This window comes from Lampetra planeri, chromosome 41 (assembly GCF_965212315.1).
Source record: "Lampetra planeri chromosome 41, kcLamPlan1.2.h2, whole genome shotgun sequence".
In the NCBI taxonomy this organism is placed as follows: Eukaryota; Metazoa; Chordata; class Hyperoartia; order Petromyzontiformes; family Petromyzontidae; genus Lampetra; species Lampetra planeri.
The window spans coordinates 9,555,528-9,578,429 of record NC_136147.1 but is presented as its reverse complement, the minus strand read 5'-3'; the positions used below and the strand labels follow the sequence as shown (position 1 = coordinate 9,578,429).

Here is a 22,902-nt window from a genome sequence, read left to right as displayed (position 1 = left end):
CCCGACCGCCTTGGTCTCTCGACCAATCCTGAGCCTAGGATTTCCCGCTCTTTTGCGATCCCACCGGCCTTTGACCTTTCGACCAATCAGTCGCCCCGGGTCCTGATCCCAGCTATCTGCCCTGCTGACCCGTGTTTGTGTTTGTATGCGTTTCTAACTGCGGGGCTCTCTGAGCTCGCCGTGGTCGTGCGATCTCAAATCCGCCCACGGCGCCGCAGTGTTACTTGGCCTGGGAAGGGTCCTGTCCAATTCCCTGGCCCTGAGAAACCGTGGGGTAACCCCCCGAGGGGGCCCTCGGGTAAAAACTCAGGGTAGGTGACCCGACCACGAGGCCCTACGTGGGTGCGGGTGCGTGCTTATGTGGAGGGGGTGATGGGGGGCAGTGCGGTGGTGGAAGCCGGGCGGCTCCCTGGCTCGGCAGAGCGGCCCCGTCGCTGTGGCACCACAGGAGCTCGCGCCTGGTTCCCAATTCAAAATGGCTCACGTGGCGGAGCCTAAACAGACTGAGAGTGGCTTTCAGCAGATGCAAGGGAAATTTGATATTGGTCGCACTACGCTTTTGAGTCATCACATTGATACGGGTGACGCCGCTCCCATCCGGCAGAATCCCTACCGGCTAAGCCCTAGGGGAAAAAAATACGTTTGGCTGGCGGTTGACGAAATGTTAGACGCGTACATAATACACCGTCCACCAGCCCATAGGGAGCCACAATTGTCCTTGTTAAAATCACGATGGTAGCTTCCGCTTTTGTGTTGACTTCCGTAAGCTTAATAAGGTCTCTGTTGCTGAAGCGTACCCTCTACCTCGAATGGATGACTCACTGGATGCTCTAGCAGGAGCGCAGTTTTCTTCCACTCTTGATCTCCTATCCGGGTTCTGGCAATTGCCGCTAGACGAAGCCTCTAAGCCCAAAACAGCTTTTCGTACACCACAAGGCTTGTTCGAATTAAAACGGCTTCCGATGGGTCTTCATTCCACGCCGGCTACGTTCCAGCGATTAATGGAACTGGTTCTGGCTGGTCTCCAGTGGGACTCATGTTTGATATATCTCGACGATGTTATCGTTTTCAGCCATACGTTTAACGAACACCTGAAACGGCTACGTGCTGTCTTTCTAAGAATGCGTGCGGCCAACCTGAAATTTACACCACAGAAGTGTCACTTCCTCCAGAAATCGGTTCGGTATCTTGGTCACATAGTAAGTGAATTGGGTAGTGTGACTGATCCAGACAAAACCGCGTGTGTTCGAACTTGGCTGACTCCCACGTCGGTGGGGGAGGTGCGCAGTTTCATAGGATTCGTGTCCTATTACCGCCGTTTTGTCGCCAGGTTCGCCACCATCACTAAACCTCTTCATGTCTTAATGGCAAAGGGTCATAAATTCCATTGGGGGGAGGAGGAGGAGGCCGCATTTGTTGCGCTCCGGGATGGCTTGGTGAACGCCCCTCCCCTCCGCTACCCCGACTTTTCCTTGCCGTTCGTCCTTGATACAGACACTAGTAACACCGGAATTGGAGTTGTTCTGCCCCAAGTTGTCAATGGCGTCGAGAGTGTTGTTGCATACGGAAGCAGAGTGCTGTCTCCGGCTAACAACTGTATTGTGTCTCATGCCAGGAACTGTTAGCTCTTGTGGTTTTTGTGCAACAGTATCGCCCCTATTTGTACGGTGGACACTTTGAGGTACACTCTGACCACACAGGGCTACAGTACGCGCTGCCTTTTGATCAGCCGTCTGGCCAACTTCCACGCTGGTTGGAGGTCCTCTAGGACTACTCTTTTAAGGTTACATATCGCAAAGGCTCCCTTCACACGAACGCTGACGCCCTGTCGCGATTACCAACGAGCGGCGGGTGCGCGTGCTTTCGGGCTCCGGGCGCTGTGAGCCGCCCAACGAGTTCTCGCCCCCTCCCCTTGCAGTGTCGGCCGAGGTTGTAACATCTGAGGTGGCCGAGGGTCCGGTGGTGCGTAACGCCGTCATTGGGTTGGATCACGAAGAATGGGGGCGCCTCCAGGTTGAGGATTCTTCCCTGCTCAAATTGTGACGCCGTGTCAGAGAGACTGATGTGGGCGAGGATCGCCGGGGTGTCGCCTCTGTCATCCTTAGAGGCAGATTACTCATGCATTGGGACGGAGGGTTGCGCAATTATAACATTGTGGTGCCCACTGCCCTGCGGGGCAAGGTCATTTAGGCGGTACAGGAGCGCCTGTTGCACCTGGGTGTGCATAAGACGTTGGCCACACTTAAGTTGGACTTTTGGCCTGGCATGGCTGAGGATGTCGCTAATTTGTTGAAGGGGTGTGTGCAGTGCGCACGGCGGAAGTCACCAGCAAAACCTTGTTGTCCACCGTTGCAATCGATTCAAGTTTCCCGCGTAAATGAACTAGTTGCTCTGGACACCATTGGTCCATTTCCCACTACCCCTCGTGGGATTAAGTACTTGCTGGTGGGAGTCGAGTATTTTTCACGATGGCCTGTGGCCTGGCCTCTCCCCAACCAGTCGGCGGTGACCATCACTGAGGCATCCTCAATGGCTACGTAATGGACAAGGTTCCTCCTGAACGTCTTCTGACCGATCAGGGTAACAATATTTTTTCAAAATTGTTGCGAGAGGTGTGCGATTTGTTGGGAACAAAGAAAGTATGCACGTCACCGTACCACCCGCAAATGGATGGCATGATTGAGCGGCTGCACAGGACTCTGAGCTCCATGTTGAACCATCAGGTCAGCGAGTCCCAACTCGACTGGGATTTGCATATTCCCGGAGTCATATCTGCATGTAGAATGGCCCCTCACGCATCCACTGGCTACTCACCGTTTTTTTATGTACAGAAGAGAACACGACCTCCCGATTGATGTCCAGTTCCGAGCCGCACCCAACAAGGCTAAATCTAAAATTTCTGACTCCGTGCGCTTTACACTTCAAAAGCTTTCCGAAGCGCGGGAGGCTTCCAGGGGAAATTGCAATTCATGCCAATTGCCAAATGAGCGGCTGAAGGGTTCCCGTACTTCTGCACATGGGCGCCAGGGGACAGAGCCTGGTTGCACTGTCCACAGGTACCGGTGTATACGTCTAAACCCTGGAGGGGGCCGGTTGATGTGATTCAGGTCGTTTGACCATAGTGTGTCCAGATCTGCTTGGGGCGGCGGAGTTGGTTTGTACATCCCTCACGCCTCAAGCCTTTCATCGCTCCGCGTGAGTTTGTTCCATCTCCACACCGCAGGGGCCGAGTGTCAGATGTGTCCGGCGAGCTGAAGTGTGTTCCCACTGAGGTTGGTCCTCAGCGAAGTCGTGTGATCCCGTCCTCAGGTGCCGTGCACCTAACGTCCCCCGAGCCTCTGGACTCGGGAGAGGAGAACCCGTCCACCCGGCCGATTGCTCTTCCTGAGGAGCCGGGTTCGACGGGACATTTGCATATTCCTCCTGGGACCTCCAGGGAGAGTGAGCCCACCTGCCGAGTGCGACAACCAACTGACTCGATCAAAGACTCTTCGGTTTTCGTGATCCCCATACACACACGCTCCCATACCGTCAGTTGGTTGTCGCACTCGGCAGGCCGTATCGGTCATTGGCTGAACCTCGCCTGTATTGTGCTGGCGGGTATTGTCACACGGGGAGGGTGGGAGATGTTGGTGATGGACGGGGTTCCGAGCGTTCGCGTTTTACTGCTTTTTTTTCGTGGTTCTTGTTCTGTACTTCCACCCTTTTTCCCGTTCGTTACTGTACATTTGTAGATAGTGTATGTATTGTATAGGTGGGCTTGGGTATGTATTTGTTATTGTTGAGGTACACATAGGGGTTTTACTCGCTTTGTTCACTTTATATTGCTCATCACCTTGTTCATTTTAAAAGGGGGAGTTGGCAGCCGGGACGGCTGAGAGCTAGGAAGGGGGGGGGGATGTAGTGAAATCGTGGATGTCACTGTGTAATGCTGGCCCTAGAGAGGCACGGCGTGCGGTGTAGCGACATCGCGGGCACCACGTGGTGTGGGTGCAGTACCGGCCCTGGAGGGGCTCGGTGAGCACTGACTGGCAGCGCTGGATGGCACCACGCTCTGCGTGCAGTGCCGACCCCTACAGGATAGGGTGTGAGAGTGTCGGCCACAGGGAATGGGGTTACTATAGGCAGGCCGTGGCACTCTGGTTGACCTCAGAGGACACGTGACCCCAGGTGGGGGCTAGGGGTGGTCACGTGTCAGGGCCGAGATCCTGCTTGAGGATTCCAGAAGGTGGTCGTGGCTAAGGGCGGAGCCAGCCACGCCACAGAGAATAAAAGCCGGCTCCCCGAGAGGGACCGGCTGCTGTTGTTCATCCTGAAGAATCTAAGTTCTATGTTCTATGAGTCTCCAACACGTGGACCAGGACCCAAGCTGTGGTCCGATCCGTTTTAGCTAGTTACGGTGTAATTAGTGTAGTTAGCCCGGTGGTCACCACCACAGGTTGTTATCTAGTAAAGGGGCAGTTACCCCTTGTGTTGGTGTTAATAAATGTGTTGGCTCCAAAGAGTACATCTGCGACTCAGTTGAATCCACTACATATGTATCTCTTGAGTCTCTGTGCGCCTCTACGCATCTCTATGAGTTTATTGTGTAGTCCGTGGTTTGAGTTGCATGGCCACAAATCGTGCTACTGTGGTTTGTCTTTGTATGCATGTTGCACTTCTTTTGCACCGTACGTAGTAGCCAGCCGTACTCATCGGAGGTGCGGGAAATGTATCTCTTTAATATATCCTCTATGAGTCTCTTTGGGTCTATATTAGTCTCTTTGGGTCTCTACAAGTTTCTATGTATCTCTACGAGTCTATTTGGGTCTCTATGTATCTCTATGAGTCTCTATGTATCTCTATAAGTCTCTATGTATCTCTATGAGTCTCTATGCATCTCTATGTATCTCTATGAGTCTTTATGTATCTCTGTATCTCTATGAGTCTCTGTGTATCTCTATGAGTCTCTATGTATCTCTACGAGTCTAGTTGGGTCTCTATGAGTTTCTATGTATCTCTACGAGTCTATTTGGGTCTCTATGTATCTCTATGAGTCTCTATGCATCTCTATGTATCTCTATGAGTCTCTATGTATCTCTATGAGTCTCTATGTATCTCTATGAGTCTCTATGTATCTCTGTATCTCTATGAGTCTCTGTGTATCTCTATGAGTCTCTATGTATCTCTACGAGTCTAGTTGGGTCTCTATGAGTCTCTATGAATCTCTATGAGTCTCTATGTATCTCTATGAGTCTCTGTATCTCTGTGGCTTGCAGTTGCATGGCCACAATGGCACCAACTCTCATGGATGGGGGGAGCTGGCGCCGAGTTTTGGTGGGGTCACCGAAACCCCGGCGCCTTCCGTTGAGCGGGGCGTGGGTGGTCGTCGGGGGGTGCGCCTTTAAGGCCGCGCGGTGCGTGCCGGGATGCGGTTGCCACGTTGCCTAGGGCCCAGCTGACGGGGTCGCCCCTCGTCACCTCCTCCTCCTCTTCCTCTCCTTGTCACCCCTCGTCCTCTTCCTCATCACCACCACCACCCTCATCCTCGTCGTCGTGGTCGCTGTGGATGAGCTGACGAGCGGGCAGGGAGTCTCTCCTCCGTGCGGGTGAGTGGCTCCGCCCGCGGTGCCGGGCGAGCTCCCTGTGGCCGCCCGGGCCTCTCGGGGCAAGGCCCGGCTCGACGGGGAAGTGGCGGCGATGTTGATCTCAATTACTACCACAATTACAACAACAACAATAGTATTTTAGCGTGTAGAGGGTCGTTATTATTGTGGGCGCCGGTGACGCCCAGATGCGTGGCAGCGTTTGGTGAGTAGTCGCGGCGCGTTGTGGTGTGACTTCATCCAGCAGTCGATCGGTCGCGGCTGATGGTTATTGATGGCTGGCTGGGCTTTTACATTCGTGGCATCCTGTGGATGGACTGTCCACCATCTTAGGAACGTAGAGTGCCTGCCAGCCAGGAGGAAGATTCGAGAGCGGAGTGGCTGAGGTGTGCGAGTTGTCGCCTGTCACAAGTCGTGGTGCTCCAGATGGACTTTTCCCCGTCACGAGAATGTGGCAGTTTTACCACACTGGATGAATGCAGCCAGGGAGGATGAACACCGGCCAAAGGCCATTCATAGATAGAGAGACTTTGACTTCATCGTGTTCATTATTAATGTGTCGGTACAAATGAAATGGGCTGAACGTGGTGGTCCTCATGGAAAGAACGGTGTTGTGTTAAGGAAACGGATTTACCGAGGCACCCTGCTCCTGATTGCCGCGCTGTTTGGGGGTCACCGCTCTGTGTAGCTAACATCTCGCCACGGCGGTGGCGAGATGTTAACTACATCGCCAGGTATACAGAAGGTCGCGTCGTGGGTTCGATCCCGACCCTGACGCCTGTATACTCGGAGCTTGCATGCCTCTCTCTTCGTGGATTTTCTCCGGTTTCCCCCCTCCACATTTAGAATCAACACGACGCGTTTGGAGTCTGTGGCTGCTCTACATTGCCACGAGATGATGATGAGCCACTTCGTTGAGCTATCAATTGTGGCCAAGTCGCTCCTGAAAACGAGATGCATAGCTCAGTAGGGCCTTACCTAGTAAAATAAACATTGTTTAGTTGTAGTGTATTGCATTAACAACGCACGTGTTAGTTTCAATAGCGTATTGTTTACTTTGTTCAAACATTGCTGAATGTAGTGTGTATTTTTAGTTCCAGATATTTATTTTATAAATCTGTTTTCATGAAGCCAAAACTCTACGTTCTTGGTATTGCATTGCTCCTATCACTATGAACTATGGATTGGGTATTACGATTACCTTTATGCAATGTAATACTCATATTACTGTGCTTTGCAGCGCTGTTTCATTATCGTGGGTGTAATGATAGTAGTACTTGCAGCACTGTTTAATTAACAGTGCAGGTCACTTACACTCACGAGACACTGACATGTGGTTTCCAAAGTGCGAATTGCGGCGAGTGACTTGAACTTAAAGGCGTAGTTTTAAATACCTCAACAAGATTACCATTTTTATTTCACCTACGTGTAACGTTGTATAGGATTTGCACTTGTGAAAAAGCTGCTTTTTTCAATTTGACCCAGTATGTTTGTACAGCTGTTCCTAACCCTTGTAACTTTACCATTCAATACATCCTTAACTATAACCAACGAAATAACTAACACCTTTCACAACTGTTCCAAACTTCAAACCTACCCTCGACACTCGTCCTAAATGGAGTGTGAATTCCTTGCCGTGGTATGCGTGTGCGTTTTTCTCCGTTCGCCTTTCCAACAGTTTTGTGAGTGCAGTGTGCTGACGTGGTCTGTTGGAAGCGGACCCTGGCAGTGGCAGCTCAATCAATTCCGTACAACTGATTGTCAAAGCAATACCATTTGGACTTTTATACAGCAATGCATTATCATTGCTGAATATTTCAAGAGGCGGCTGTTACAGCAGCCGTCTTGGTTAGCACACGATCCCTTGTATGTATGTTGAACTTCTTTCGCACTGTACGTAGACAACCACACTAATCAGAGGTGCGGGAAAGGATGAAAAACAAGTTCTAAAGAAAGTAGTTTTTAATTTAGATTTAAAAGTGCAAAGCTCCGGTGGCTTCCTAATGTCGGATTTAACTCTCCAGATTTAAGTTGAGAAAAAGTTAAATAGAAATGTACGGGAAAAGTAGGCATTCAGTGAGTGGTGGTTTAATTAGGCATATATGCATGCTTACAAAGGGTGGAATATTAAGCACACAATAATAATTTCGGCTTGTCACGTGCAGTGTATTCGCTCGCTCTGGAAGAGAGAGAACGACATTAGGAGGTGAACACTTCCCATTGTCTGTTTGAAGCAGGGGAACAGACTGACCTGGCCTGTAAACATGCACACACACGTGCCACTAATGATGAAATGTCATTCTGTTTTGTTGGAAAGTAATATATTCACTGTTGACTACAACTGAGTTCAAGTCAATGAAACAATGAATCACTAGGTACAGCCGTGACCTGTAGGGTCATTATAATTATATGTCTATGCATACGCGCTGGAAAGACTTACTGTGAAATGTCATGGTCCACGTACTCCACCCCAAGACCTCGCCTCCCGAGCGGTGAATCACAGATCCGGGTTTTCTCGCAAGCTAGCGCGAGCACACCCAGTGTTTTTTAAAAGTGGCGTTTTTGTAATGCACCCCATGACAAGTTTGCCTCTTCACCTTAACGTGTACAGTATAGGCAGTTAGACACACCTATCAATGGACAACCCATTATTTTAATATACTGATGTACTTTTACGTGTTTATTTTTATATATTTGTTAATCTATGTTATCCGTTAAAGTTTTTTATGCACGTTAAATATTTCTGTAAAATCAGGCCTGGTGGTTACAGCGCTTGTATCAATTTGACGGTTGTGAGTTCAAATCGTGGGTAGGGGACAACCTAAACTGTTATCCCTCCAGGACCCAAAAGTGGTCTTCCTAGGGGTCGACTGGATCCATAGTGCCATCCACATGCAACTTCAGAAAGAGGCGCCATCTGCTTTGTGTTGAGTTCAAAATGAAGCCACACGTGTGACTCTGCTTTGCACGTCTAGTGCAGGAGAAGGCGACCCAAAACATGCTCAACCACATGTGGCCTTTGCTCAGGAATTGCACAGACTTGCCAGAGCCACTCTTGGAATTTCTGCTCAGGGCGTTGATGAAAAGTCTGTTGAAATCAAAATGCACACAAGTCCACGTATCGGTGGCAGCAGCGTGCATTGTCGCCGTAGGAGGGGCTGCTGTGATACTCCACTGTTTGACCAGTTGTGCAAACAGTCGTGCAGCCATTTGTGAGTTAAAATGAGTGAAATTTCAAGTTTCGTGCCTCCTTTGCCTCACTTAAAGGGATCTCAGAGGTAGATCTGTGATCTCTGCTTCTGTGGGCTGTTCTCCTGCGTAATATATTCGAATGGCCACATCGTCTCAATGACACACGATGGCGCTCGCACAATTGGGATGCAGTTGGAGGTCAAAGTTTAACAGATAAAGGATTCTAATGCAAATTCAGGGTGAAGTGCCCTTAGTTGGGGTATGTTACTCAGGTCGGTGTGTGCATTTTAATGTTTTTCAGTTTTCTCCATTCTCCACAATGAAGCTGAAGGAGATCGACAGGACGGCCAACCAGGCGTGGAGCCCTGCGGCCCAGCACCCCATCTACCTGGCCACAGGTAAACACGCTCGCACCTCATCGCTACGCAAAGTTCCCAGACCGTGAGAGCTGGCTTTGCGTTTGGTGGAAATGCCGTGGTCGCGCGCGCGTTTGGTTTGACGCTGCCGGCATTGCGCTGACGCCGCGGTGCCGCGCTTGCCGCGTGCAGGAACCTCGGCACAGCAGCTCGACGCCACTTTCAGCACCAATGCAGCTCTTGAGATCTTTGAGCTGGACCTGGCGGACTCGTCCACGGATCTGAAGCTGCGCGGGACGCTCACCACGGAGAACAGGTATCGCACAGCGACGGCAGTACCCCGGGAGCGGACTCTCTGCCTTCTCTTCCGTCGGTCGTCGCATGGCGGCTGATGATGAGGCTGGGCGAACTTCTAACACGCCTTCCTTTCTCTCGTCATGGTGATTGCTTCCTGTAGACTGCATGTTTCTCCTTTAAGTCCCCTTCCTTACACTGGGAATATACCTCTTGGATGGATGGCCTCACTTCTTGATCGTTCCACGTGGCAGTGAAAGGACATTGACGGTAATTTGTTCGCTTCCATGTCCAAACCAAAAAAGGACTCCCTTTTTGTTGATTATGTTTGGATGTATGTTGAACTTATTTCACACCGTACGTAGCCAAACGTGCTAATAATGGCTAGCCGTCTAGATCAGAACCCAGAATGTTATTTAATTTTATATTTTTAATTGCTTAATCTGTGAGTTTCAGCCACCTCCTTATTTGCCCGATATGTGTCCCGACACCCGGCTTCCTGGAACGTACAAGCTTCAATGTGGTTCTGTGCTCTGCACTTTTTAACAGCTCTTCAGTGAAACCCACTTGAGTTGGAGGATGGGTGTGTGTGTGCCCAGCCCTGAGAAGGCTCTTCATTGACTGGCATGTGCACGGATGTGTAAGGCCATCGGCAGAGTCACTTTGACACGTGCCACTTCTGAATTGGTCAAAATTCATACCGGCAAAAAAAATTTGAAATTTAATTTTAGACTTCACACTTGAAGGCGTAAATGTAATAAAAAGTCTTAAGTGTCTCCCTGCTTAATAATGGGGTTGTCTAAATCTATTTTGGCGGCTTTAAACTATGAATACATGCATCTAGGTTCATCTGATCTCATAAGCTAAGTAGGTTCGAGGCTGGTCAGTACCTGTTTGGAAATATTGGGTGTTGTTGGCGTGGACTGCGACTGACCAGGAGCTTGCAGTGCAGTAATGCATTTGATCCATCTTTGTGGGAGCTGTGTGTGTGGTATGTCGCTGTTCATGCAATGGGTTTCTCCGGGTACTCCGGTCTCCTCCCACATGAAGCCAAGCACAAATTGAATTGACCAAAAATGTCCCAATGCAGGACCCTCCTAACAAAGAGTGCCGAGGCCCGTTGACAATTTCCTGAGTAAGTAAGCTAATTGAAACGGGGCGGAGCAGGGGCGGCACAGTTTTGCGTGCGCTGCGCTACGAACCTGGCAAACGGAGTTCGATGTCTGGCCACTCCAACATCAGTGGTGAGAAATATCTCAACCGGTTTTGTTCCCCCCCCATCACCCACTTGCACTGACCAGCGTGGTGAAGTATAGTCAAGTAACACGTTCTACCCACCCGGCTTGTGTAGGCTCTCGTCCACCAGTGGATAGTTGCTCGCTCACAGCATTTTCCCTGACAGTCTGTTGAGGCTATACGGGGGATCTTTGTAATTTTTGTTGAACTCTGCTTACGATGGAGTTGCGTTACGACGACCCCATCGTAAGTCGAAAATATCGTAAGTCGAAGATGGCCTAGCCTACCCAGGAGTCTTAAAGAATGGTGATAATTTAGCAAAACAAAGCAATTTACAATACCGTACTGTATAAACTATATACTGTGTGTATTTATTAATTACAATACTGTATTGCACAGTAAAATGTACAGTAAAAAAACAAGGTAAATTCTTAGCCTACGTATATGAACTGCAATTTAATAGAAAGTTTTTTCAGGAAACAATCCTATCTGCTATAAAAACTTTTAACATGCATTGAACGTATCGTATCGTGGTAATCCTAAAATTAAATCGTTAAAGCTACGTATCATACATGCATTGAATGTATCATAACGTATCATATTGTCCTGTACTCGCCAAGATTCTGTCTGTCGTCTGTATACTTGAACGATGTTAGATTGTTGATGGCAATTTTGTCGTATCGCTATCGCCATCGTAAGATCGAAATATCGTAAGTCTGACCATCGTAACTCGGGGACTACCTGTAAATTACGTGTGTGCGCACGCGCGACGTATGCGCAGGTACCACAAGCTGGTGTGGGGGGCACCCCTGCCGGGCGAGGAGGGCGCCGGCGTGGTGGTGGGCGGCAGCGACAACGGTGCGCTCATCCTCTACGCGGCCGACAAGGTGCTGAGCGGCGACGCCGACGCAATCATCGGGGAGAACGACCGGCACACGGGGCCCGTGCGTGCCCTCGACTTCAACCCCTTCCAGGTAGCGTGGCCGGAGAGCGCCCTCGGTGCTAGCGGACGGTTGTTCTCAACGTGCTTGTTTGTCCACAGTTATGTTCTGCCCGTGGACAAACGCACTAGAATGAGCCAGATCTTGACAGAGCTCGGCAGAGTTGAATAATTAACAAATGAACACCTTGCGAAAGACTCGATCTCTGGCTTCGATCGTCATCAAAGGGAATGGGCACAAACCATGTATGTATGTTGAACTTTTTTCACACCGTACGTAGCCAACCGTGCTAATCGGAGGTGAGGGGAAAGGACAACAAACTAAACACGAGCAGTTCTCAAGAAATGAGTTTTCAATCTAGATTTAAAGGTGCATAGCTCTAGTGGCTTCCTAATATCGGAAGGAAGAGCGTTCCAGACTGCCACAGAAACGCATCTGAAAACGTGCGATGCGATGACCATCTTTGTTCGATGGTTAGCCAAGTAAAACAAAAACCCCAAACACTGCGTCTGTACAGACCATGGCTAAAAACTCTCCGGTGTGCGACTGGTCACCCAGAACAGACCATGGAACACGACTCGGTGCCCAATTCACAAACACGAAGGAGGCATTGCCGCAGCCATTCGCCACTCCACTACTGCTGATGCAAATGTTCTGGCTCAACCCCCTCAATGTAAAATGATTATTGTTTGCTCTGCATCTACAGCAATTGTACAAAGAAGAAGTTGTGTTGAGCCTGGATAGTGCTTGAATGAGTGACCACCATGCATAACCACGCTTTGTTATCCCCAGTTACAATCCAGCTTGTGACCAAATTGACACCAGAATGTGCCCAATTTTATAATATTTCGGAAACTTGGCGGGGTTGTGTTTGGCCAAGCATAGAGCAGTGCCGGAAAAATACATTCTTGTCCTGTTCCGTGATCTCATGTCTTTGCTGTTCGCCTTCGAACTGTACGGACCGCGTATTTTCTTTGCAGGCCAACCTCCTGGCCTCTGGCGCAAATGACTCTGAAATCTACATCTGGGACCTCAACAACTTTGGCACTCCCATGACCCCTGGCTCCAAGTCACAGGTGAGGCGTGTTCTCTGGCACCTTACTAAAACGTCGTGTATAAAGAAGGGTGACACGTGAAGGATATATTTTGCGACTCTCTCTTTGGAACATTTATGCTTAATCATTGATGCTTCCCCCTTGAATTGAAAATCACGTGTAAATGTATAAATCTTCTATGTTTATTGTGATTGGTGATGTCTGCGCTATTCCTGCAGGGAAATTCAAATAAGAAATTGGTTGAGGGCCTTTTAATTAATTGTCTGCCATGGTTGCATTTTAGATGTTTAATAATGCACTCTTTGGTGTCACAAAACTCTATTCCATAGCTCTGTTAAACTTCTATTGTACAACTTTTCCTATAATCAAATGCTTTGCATGAATGATCAAAACAATTCACTAATATTTTTTTGTAAATATAAAAATAATTGCTGCATCCTTAAACTACATATGCAGAGTTTAGTATAACACCAAATGCATTTCAAATAATACTAATGCGCATTTGTAAATGCTTGTTCCTGAAATTATTTGCTTTGGTGATGTAATAATTGACGATCTTTCTCTTTCTCGCCGACGCTCGTTCATAGATGCGAGAGGTAAGACGCGGACGCTTTTTTCTCGTGATTATTTTCTGCTTTTCCTCCTTGTTACTAACATCCCGAGGCCTGTCGTTCCCCTGTCTTCTTGTGTACACGACGCCTTTGGCAGTGGGCGCTCACCTCTGCTGCTTAAAAATGACCGTATTAATTGTGCGTGGCGAGGTTTGCGGAGCGTTGTCATGAGTTATGCACTGCTCGACACTGCTGGCGACCTGTGTTCTGTCCGTGACTATGCACATCGCCCGCTGAAGAAGTAAATTATATATTGCCCCGTCATTCAATTTGACTTATTCAGCTGTGTGGCAATGTGGTTTACAGCGTGCAGCTCTCAATCACAAGGTTGTGAGTTATAATCCTGGTTAGGGCCTGACTCAGCCCTTCATCCCCTTGAGGTCAATTAAACAGGTTCTGCTTTGTGGGATGTCATCTGTCTTTCGTTCTGTGGATAGACTCCCACGCCATAGCGATGCAATTTCGGCCAATTGCTTGGAGCTGTAAACCTGTTTGACTTATTTCACCCGCATGGGCACCCTTCAGTATCAACACGGATGGGACATAGGTGGCCTAGGCTGCGTGGTAGTGGCGCCACTGCCTCTTGTGTCCTTGTGTGTTGTGCTCGCACGACTCGGTACTAACATCACTTGCCCTGACAGTTTGCAAGGTTCAATGGAAGACTTTTGTCTTTATGTGTCCATATGGATTTTAACTGTTTCTTTAAGGGGCTCAGATGGTCTAATTTAGGAACTAATCCTGAACTGTATAATTAATAATAATACACAATTTATAACGGGAATATGTTTCGCGAATCGGACTTAATGTTCGATCGGGAACTCGGAGGTGGGTAGCCAGACTTTGTCATCACTTGTCAATGTGAATATATATTTTTCACGTTTTTCCTTCGTACATGATGTGTACGGGGTATGAATGTGTTTTGTGTGCCATGCTCAATGGCGGAGCCAAGATTTTCAGTTGGGGGGGCAACCCCTCCAGCAATGCAAAATGATAGAGGAGTTGTTAGTAAGTAAGGACTTGTCCCTTGCTTTTTATTCGACGCGTGTGCGGCGATGGTGCAGCCATCGATCGAGGGTTGAATTCGAACCGCGTTGTGTGATCGGCATCGCGCTCGCTGAAGGTGTTTGCCTTCAGGGAAGTCGTGTGCTGTATACACAACTGCGCACAATTCTGAGTCACTTAGAACTGCTTTGCCGTTACTTATTTCCAATTATGGACTCAGACTATTGTCCCATCATCTCATAGTCCCTGGCACGTAATAATATGCTACACAGTGGCAGTGGGGGTCGCAAAATGCCGATTTATTACTAATAAACCCCAATGATCTGATCGAAATTAGGGATTTCTATCGGATCATTGGGGGGGGGCACGTGCCACCCCCCCCCCACTGGCTCCGCCAGTGTTCATGCTACTTTGATGAAAGTTGTAAGTGCTAAGCGCTCACAAAATAAAAAAAAAGATTTAAGATTTAAACGTTTACTTATTACACCTGAAACCTTTGGCTGGCAGATCATGTAGAAAGCCGTTATGGGCATTCTGCATTACTGGAGAGAGATGTCGTTCACCCTCAAGGCTCATCGTCCTGCCATGCCCAGTTGAGAACTGTCGGGGTGCTACGATGGGGTGAAGTTCACATTCGCTTCGTTCCAGGCCAAAATCTGTCAAGCAAGGTCTGCTCTTACAGTAGTCCCCAATCTGGCTCGGGGTCTTAACCCTTTGTTGCCGATGTTTCAGTGCCGTGCCCGTGCCTGTCTTGGTGGGAAATACCGACCTGGTCTTCAGCCCCTCCTAGGTCTCCTTGGCTTTTGAACGAGTCTGGTGTGTGGTGTGTAAACAGCGGTACCGGGTAGACCAGGGGATGGCAACCTGCGGCTCCGTAGCCGCATGCGGTTCTTTAAGGACTACTTCACGATGTTATTTATTAAGCACCACCATCTCCTATTGACATGGATTGCGGCTCTTTAAATATGGAGCTTCTTAACCGAATTCGAAAATAATGGCTCCTCTTGTTCTGGCCTTCATAGGTGCTCTACGATAGTTTCACGGAGGAGGTGGGGGGAATTATTGTCATTGTGCGTGTGTGTGGACTGTGCGCAAGCTGGACTGTAGATCCTCAATGTGTGTGTGTGTCTGTGTGCGCGCGTGTAGCCGGCCGAGGATGTGGTGTGCGTGGCGTGGAACCGGCAGGTGCAGCACATCCTGGCGTCAGCCAGCCCCAGCGGCAAGGCGGTGGTATGGGACCTGCGCAAGAACGAGCCCATCATCAAAGTCAGCGACCACAGCAACCGCGTGAGTGAGGGTGGCGGAGCAAGCCCGGGGCTTCCTCTGGGTGTGCGGTTGATATCGGCGTGCTGATGCCCTCGTGGGGTTGTTTTGGTGCTCGATCGCTAGCGCGTGTTAATGTGGAATTGCCGAGTTGAAGTCTTGAGTGGAGATGGCAGTTTTGCTATCATTCAAGAAAAGCTATTGGGAGCACCTCCCAATAGCTTTTCTTGAATAGCTCGATACTTTCATACTTGAATAGTAACGGCGTTGGCAAGGAAACCTCGCCAAACTCGCACTGTACATCACGGTGAATTGCAAATAACCCCATAAACCGCACGGTGATGGGATGCAGTGGATTTACAAATGGACTGTACATCTACATTGAGTCAGCAGCCATCATGATGATGATGAAATCCTCTGGCGTGCAGGCGCTATGTAGATTATTGTGCGGCTCGTCTGCCTGCCCATGCACCGCACTCACGCCACCGGCTTTCGCTCCTTATCCCCCCCACCTCCCCCGTGCCGCAGATGCGCTGCTCGGGCATGGCGTGGCACCCGGATGTGGCGACGCAACTCGTGGTGTCCTCCGAGGACGACCGCATGCCGGTCATCCAAATGTGGGATCTGCGCTTCGCCACGTCGCCCCTCAAGGTGCTCGAGAGCCACTCCAGGTACGCGACGGCACGCGCCCCGCCGCCCTCACTGGCACCCGCTGCCCGTTCAGCCGAGTCAATCTCCCGCCACGTGTAAATGTGTGTCCGGAGGTCTCCCCTTCTTCCGTCACCCTCTTCCGCACAAACGTCTTCCACTCCTTTGGTCTTGACAATCGCTTCACGTAGGCATGTGCATTTCTCCTTTAACTCTGCCTTGGTGTCGTCAATCCTCCTCGCTCCTGCCACGTGGCATCGCAAGGTCACCCATGGCCTCCCTTCCTTGTTACACATCCAAAGCAGATAATTCGAACAAAGGCGGTCACTTCATCGCGCGCTTGCAGATGCCCTTCTGCGGCCGTCTCGAACGCTCTTTCTTCCGATATTAGGAAGGCACTGGAGCTGTGGTGCACTTTTAAATCATCATCCAGATTGAACACTCATTTCTTTAGAACTGCTTTTTGTGTTTAGTTTATTGTCCTTCCCCGCACCTCCAATTAGCATGGCTGGCTACGTACGGTGGGAAAAAAGTTCTACATACGTACAACTCTGCGTCTTTGCATCCCATTGCGCAAAGTGTCCTGCTGGCAGAGCTTCGTAGGTTTTGTCGTCTGGTGATGGGATTTCCTCAAGTCCATGTCTACGTTGAGGGCTACTCGTGTGACTGGGTTGTGCCTGCAGCTAATGCAGTGAAACCCCTGGCTAGCTGCATCCCGGCCAGACGGATTTCACATTTGCATACTATATTATTTAGATTCGACGATGGAATGCAACGTATACTCAAATGCACTAGAACGCATTTAATTAGATGTTATTTGTAAAATGTATCTATTTAGTGCACTTGCGGTAATACGTTAGTGGCCTGGAGGGGCAATGGGGGAGGGGCGTTGGGGGGATGGTGGGGGCTGACTGACATACTCCTGTCCAGCACACAACACACCTGCGTTGTGTTTTATACTCCGCACACACTACACATGCGAAAAGATGTCTTGCATAGGTACACGGGTACTGTGCGGTACACGGGGGGATGTTGTTGGCTTTCACGTTGATTTTGATTGAAATCGCGGCTAGTGGGATTTTTCATCTCGCTCCCTACTGTTAGTCCGGCTAGCCCGGGGGTTTAGCTGTGCACGCTGGTTCCCGATGCTTTGACAGTGCCACCCATCTTGGCCTGGCCTTCGCTTCCAGCCGCCCCCTCGGTCGTTTGTACAAGCGCAGCAGCGTGTGTCGTGTCCGCACGCAGGGGAATTCTGGCCATCGCGTGGTGCCAGGCGGACCCGGAGCTGCTGCTCAGCTGCGCCAAAGACAACCGCATCCTGTGCTGGAACCCCAACACCGGCGAGGTGAGCAACCACACATTCACCGCCACTTCACCGGAGCCACTCTCACTGCCGAGTTCAGCTGACTGGTTTGGTGGTGCTGTAGTGGTGTAGCGACTGATATTAATAGGGGTGAGTGTGAGTAAACTAAAACTAAACTTAAACACAATGTTAGGCAGATGGGATAGATAGGAACTGGATGGAAATATGTCAATAATTAGCAGAGAAGTACCAGGTGGGGAAGCACAATAGGGGCAGGTAATTGGGAGGGATATAAAAAGGAGAAGGTGGGAGGGGTTCTGAGGTTTGGAACGGGAAGGTGGGAAGGTGCGGTGGAGGTGAGCTGCTGGCAGAGGGCCAGGATGGTGGCGTGTTGCTGACACACGTGAAGTTGCACACTCTTACAGCTTCCAGTTGATTCGCTTTGGGAGAGCATTCCTCTGCGGCCTCTCTTTCATGCAACTGCTTCCTCCAGCTGACATGTCTGAGAACGCGTCCATTGAGGAGATGAAGCAATGATATTAACTCGCATCTAGCAGCTAGATGGATTGTTGCATCGAACACGTGAGCTGATTTCACCCAGTCTTTCACCATTATATCAAATTTATTTGGATCATGACCGATGACTTTGTCACACTGCGCTGGCTGGGTCATGTAGCCTACATTCCCAGCCACCGCATGCTCAAGGAGCTTCTGTTCGGCCGGATAGATGGGGCTAAACGGGCGCAGCAGCTGCAGAATATATAGCCTGATGTGGTACAGAAGGTTGTGGAGTTGATTGAACTTCCCAGTGACTGGTACCAGCAGTGTCAAGATCGGCTTCTGTGGAGGAGGTTCGTGAAGGATGCTGTTGGGGAGTTGGAAGCAGTCGCTCTCCAACAACAACGGGGGGCAAAGGAGCAACGCTCTCAACAACGAGCAGAGTGCCTGGCAGCTAAAGCGCAGAGAATTGGCACAGTGGGGAGCACAGTTGGTGCATCTGCCAACCATTTCAGTCAACCCACGGCACCTGGGTCTGTTCCGTGACGACCTGCCAGCGAGCCTCCGACACTTCACGTGGCCTCAAAGCGCACCTGGCGTGGCACGAGCGCCCTGGTCACGTCGCCGCCACTTAGCGGCGAACGGCGGTTGTTGGCGTTGTCGTCGTTGACCCCTGCCGTGTCTCAACGCAGGTGGTGTACGAGCTGCCCACCAGCACGCAGTGGTGCTTCGACATCCAGTGGTGTCCGCGCAACCCCGCCCTGCTGTCGGCCGCCTCCTTCGACGGCCGCATCGGCATCTACTCGGTGATGGGCGGCAGCATGGCCGCCCAGACACAGAGCCAGGCAGACAAGGTAAACCTCGGTCGCTCAGCCGGTGGGCACAATTTATCGCCTGCTGCTTTGGAGTGTCGGCGCCAAAGCGGGGTTGGTCTTGGATAGCGTTTGGATGGGCACAAAGCGGGCGTAACAGGTGTTGTGAGCTGCGGAGTTGTACCTGTGAAACTAATTATAATGCAATGGATTTAAAATGAAAGTACATTTTTACATTTCTATTATTGAATTTGTAACCACTTCCATATTTGTCTGCTTTATTAGATTCGAAAATATATTCACGATTGCCACTAGTTTGGTTATTCGTGCCTGATATTTTAAAATTCTGTATTGTTTTCTGTCTCGCCGTCCCTGCCTTGACTACTTGCGTCCCGCTTGTGTCCGGCTCATCGCTCTGATGCGGCCTGAACGGGCCACCACCTCCGCCATCCCACTTAATCACAGGCGGCCGCTCCGCGCCCAGGATTTCGGCGATGCCAGCAGACCATGCAACGTATAATGACGCAATGCCCGATCCACATACGGAGGAGACATGACAGCGATACATTCCGCTGCTCCTGACGTGAATGTGAAATTGTAGTTGTCGTTCTGCATCAGCCGTACCGAAAGAAGACGTCGAAGCGATACCAGCTGAACACTCCGATCTCCAAAGCCACCCGGCGAGTCGCCACCCCCGTTTATCTGTAAACCTTCAACTAACCGCCTCCGTCTTCCCTGTCCGTGAACACGCGCACGAAACCAGATCTCGTCGTCGTTTGGGAACCTGGATCCGTTTGGCACGGGGCAACCGCTGCCGCCGCTGCAGCTGCCGCCGCAGTCTCCGACGACGCAGAGCACCTTCATCCCGCCGCTCAAGAGGCCCCCGCGTTGGATCCGCCGCCCTGTTGGTGCCTGCTTCGCCGTGAGTTTCTCCGCTGCTTCTCCGGGCGCCACTGCCCCTGCGAATGAGCGATCGTTCACGTTCGATTTTGTTCTTCCGCATTACGACTGCACGTGGTACGTGTGTACATTGAGCTTCTTTCGCACCGTAACATGCCAATGGGAGAGGTGCGGGGTAACACCTTCGCGAATACTATCGGACGGTGTGCGACGAGGGCGTTGGCTAACAACGGGCGCTTTTGGGAAGGTCTTCCCCAGCGGGTGGATTGACAGCCTCGGTTGAAAGAGGTGGCCGGGTGATGCGACGGTGCTCACGTGGCCTCCTGAATGTTCGTTTGTGTTCTCTTCCTCTCCCCTCGCAGTTTGGGGGAAAGCTCGTCACGTTCGGCAGCGAGAAGGCGGCTCCGGCCGGGAGCGTGGCTGGGCCACGGCAGGTGTTTGTCAGCCAGGTGAGATGGGGGCTTTGTGGTCCAGCCAGACAGTGGCTTTACCTGGTCAAGGTGTGGATAACGGAGAGCAAATCGAGATGAGTGTACGCAGGAGAGAGGAATTAATGGTCAGAAGGAAGTAAAATGCATTTTTCCTATGTTCGTGTTGGCACCTTGTCGTCCATGACAGTGGCATCGTTCATCAGATGCCTTTTGCTGATGGGTTGATGGCAGATCACGTCAGCATGGGATATGCACAGCTCGCCAGTGACGCCACGCTCGTTTTCGTTTTCACGGATGCCCCCCCCCCCCTCCTGGCTGTCCCCGGCCGCGTGCGCAGGTGGTGACCGAGACGGCTCTGCTGCGCCGCTCCGACGAGCTGCAGGGGGCGCTGCGCTCCGGCCGCTGCCTCGACTACTGCGTGGCGCGCGCCGCCGCAGCGCACAACGACTTTGAGAGGAGCGTCTGGAATTTCCTCAAGGTGCTCGCCGGAGCCCCGCCGCCGGCTTCCTTTGGGGTTTGGCCAAACGTCGCTTGATAGGACCCCCCCCCCACCCCCAGAGTTTGGGGAAATTATTGACGAGTGTTCGGGCCGACTTCCTTCTTGTATTGTAGGAAAACTGCGCTCGTTAAAAATTATGCAGTGTTTTGAGATGCAGTTTGCATGAATGATGCTCGATAAAACAAGTTTGTTGTAATGGGGATTGGCAGTGTAAATTTAGAATCTGTTTTCTTGTTTATATTGGTTAAAAGCCGGGCAGCATAGTTGATTTTGGAACAAATTATTCGGTGATGCTGCATTGGAAGTGGTGCTCGCAAGCACAATGAACAGAAATATTCAACACTTTATTCAAGAACACCATGGCCTTTAAAGAACAGAAAATATGTAATCGACATTTCAGGCAATTTCCAATTCTTCATAGCGCACCGCATCCTATGAAGAAGGCCCATTTCCCGAAATGTCGCATATTATATCTTGCTACTTTCATGCTCACGGTGTTATTAACGAATGTGATTTTTTTTATTTTGGAACTAAGTTTTCAGTGTGTGGTACCTATCATGGCATATTAATTAAAAAACATAGGTTCTGGCTAATGAACACAGTCTGAAAAGTATTCAAAGTAGTATGGAGTTATTGCATTCAGAATAACATTGCTTGCTGGGAAATGCATTCTAGAGACAGAGAGAGATGTGTGGTTCAGAGAAGAATCTCACGAGAGATGATTGACTGAGAACCCTTTCCCGTTTCGAGACGTCTGCAAGTTGCAGAGTGGGTCCCATTCATCGCCGAATCTCGGAACGGCGCAAGCGTCTCACACATTTTACTTGGGAGAGGCGGCGTAGCGCCGCTGTTTTTCAAGACGTTGTACTCACCGCGGAGAACCGCAGCGACACGACCGCACTCTATGAAAGCTGGCGCCAAACTGCCACCAGCCCTCCCCGCCTGTCCCTTTTACTTCCTGAATCAGAAGAAAAACTGAACGGGAAAGAGGTGAAGTACAGGAAGCGGGCTTGAGGGGGGGGACGTCACCAGAAGGCTTTGGTGTCGGGTGGACTCGACTGGTGACCACGTGGCAACCGAAGGAGAGAGTGCTCCCGATAGGACGACCGACTTTGGCTCGCGACTTGGATATTGGTGGTAAAGCGCACAGCCGGATTGGTGGGTGAATCCCAACAGTGATGTTTGTGTTTTGTTGTTGTTGTTCAGGTGAACTTTGAGCAGGAGCCACGCACGCACTGCCTGAAGCTGCTGGGGTACAGTGCGGATGAGCTCAACGCCAAGGTGCACAGTCCACACCTACGCCTGGCACTTCACTCCAACATTGTTCATCAATAGAGTAGAAGCCGCACATGAGCACAGTTCTGGTACAAGCAACATATCCTTAAATTACACTGGTATAAGCAACACATACTTACCTTCCACTGGTATATCAACACATTATAATCACATTCGACTGATATAAGCGACACATCACATTAGACTGGTATAAGCAACACGTGCTGATACTAAATTGGCGCGGGGAAGGCAAAGATCAACTTCTGATGCATAGCACGCCACTCTAATACTCTAAATAGATGCACTCCTGGGCTTGCTCCCAAGAGGTTGTGCTCATACCCAGCTTCACCGTGGCACTGATCTCATTCCGTGAGAGCCCATTGCGTTCCTTTGTCTCTTGTGTGTTGGAGGTACAGTCAAATATAAATATATATGTGAATGTGCGAGGGCTGTACTGAAGGGGTTCACCCGATGGTGGCTTGTGACAGATTTCGGCGATCCTGAGAGAGGAGACGAGCCCCAATCCTGACCAGAATGCAACGGAAGGTAGCGTCAAGGTACGTACCGAGTGCCTCCCCCCCCCCCCCCCCCCCCCCCCGAGGTAATCGGCTCCAGTCACACACGACCCATCACAGGGAGACCTATGCATAATGCATCAACTTGTGTCTGTGTTGCTGTAACTTGTACATGAACAGCGCTTTGTCAGTCCACGGTCACTCAGAATCTGAATAAGTATTTAGACTGGAGGAATCCGGTGAGCTATAAAGCTCTTTTGTGGACAGATATCCAGGTCGGAACGTTACAACAATAAACAAAACACAAACACGAGAGGAATGCAAAAGTATGGGAAAGGTAAACAAATCACTTCAACAAAAAATATACAAATAAAACTAAACTCTTATTTTATCTTACCGGGCACAGCCGACTGAGCTATTAGCTTCTGTTTCAGAAGTAGCCTGGCCACAAATGAAGTGGGGGGGGGACCCTCATCTATCCACTGC

At 50.3% G+C, this 22,902-nt stretch overlaps 1 protein-coding gene across 2 annotated transcripts in view; it reads left to right on the top strand.

The window, feature by feature from the left end:
• Positions 1-5,387: 5,387 nt before the first annotated feature.
• SEC31A (SEC31 homolog A, COPII component) overlaps positions 5,388-22,902 on the top strand; it is a 37,557-nt gene continuing 20,042 nt past the window's right edge. For both annotated transcript variants that reach the window (XM_078613550.1, XM_078613549.1), the window contains exons 1-14: positions 5,388-5,588; positions 9,079-9,175; positions 9,326-9,449; positions 11,445-11,637; positions 12,585-12,680; positions 15,419-15,559; positions 16,064-16,206; positions 17,429-17,528; positions 18,677-18,838; positions 19,560-19,718; positions 20,059-20,145; positions 20,465-20,605; positions 21,833-21,907; positions 22,390-22,458. In XM_078613550.1, coding sequence (XP_078469676.1) covers positions 9,097-9,175; positions 9,326-9,449; positions 11,445-11,637; positions 12,585-12,680; positions 15,419-15,559; positions 16,064-16,206; positions 17,429-17,528; positions 18,677-18,838; positions 19,560-19,718; positions 20,059-20,145; positions 20,465-20,605; positions 21,833-21,907; positions 22,390-22,458 — 1,569 coding nt within the window. In that variant the 5' untranslated portion in view covers positions 5,388-5,588; positions 9,079-9,096. The remainder of the gene's footprint in view (positions 5,589-9,078; positions 9,176-9,325; positions 9,450-11,444; positions 11,638-12,584; positions 12,681-15,418; positions 15,560-16,063; positions 16,207-17,428; positions 17,529-18,676; positions 18,839-19,559; positions 19,719-20,058; positions 20,146-20,464; positions 20,606-21,832; positions 21,908-22,389; positions 22,459-22,902) is intronic.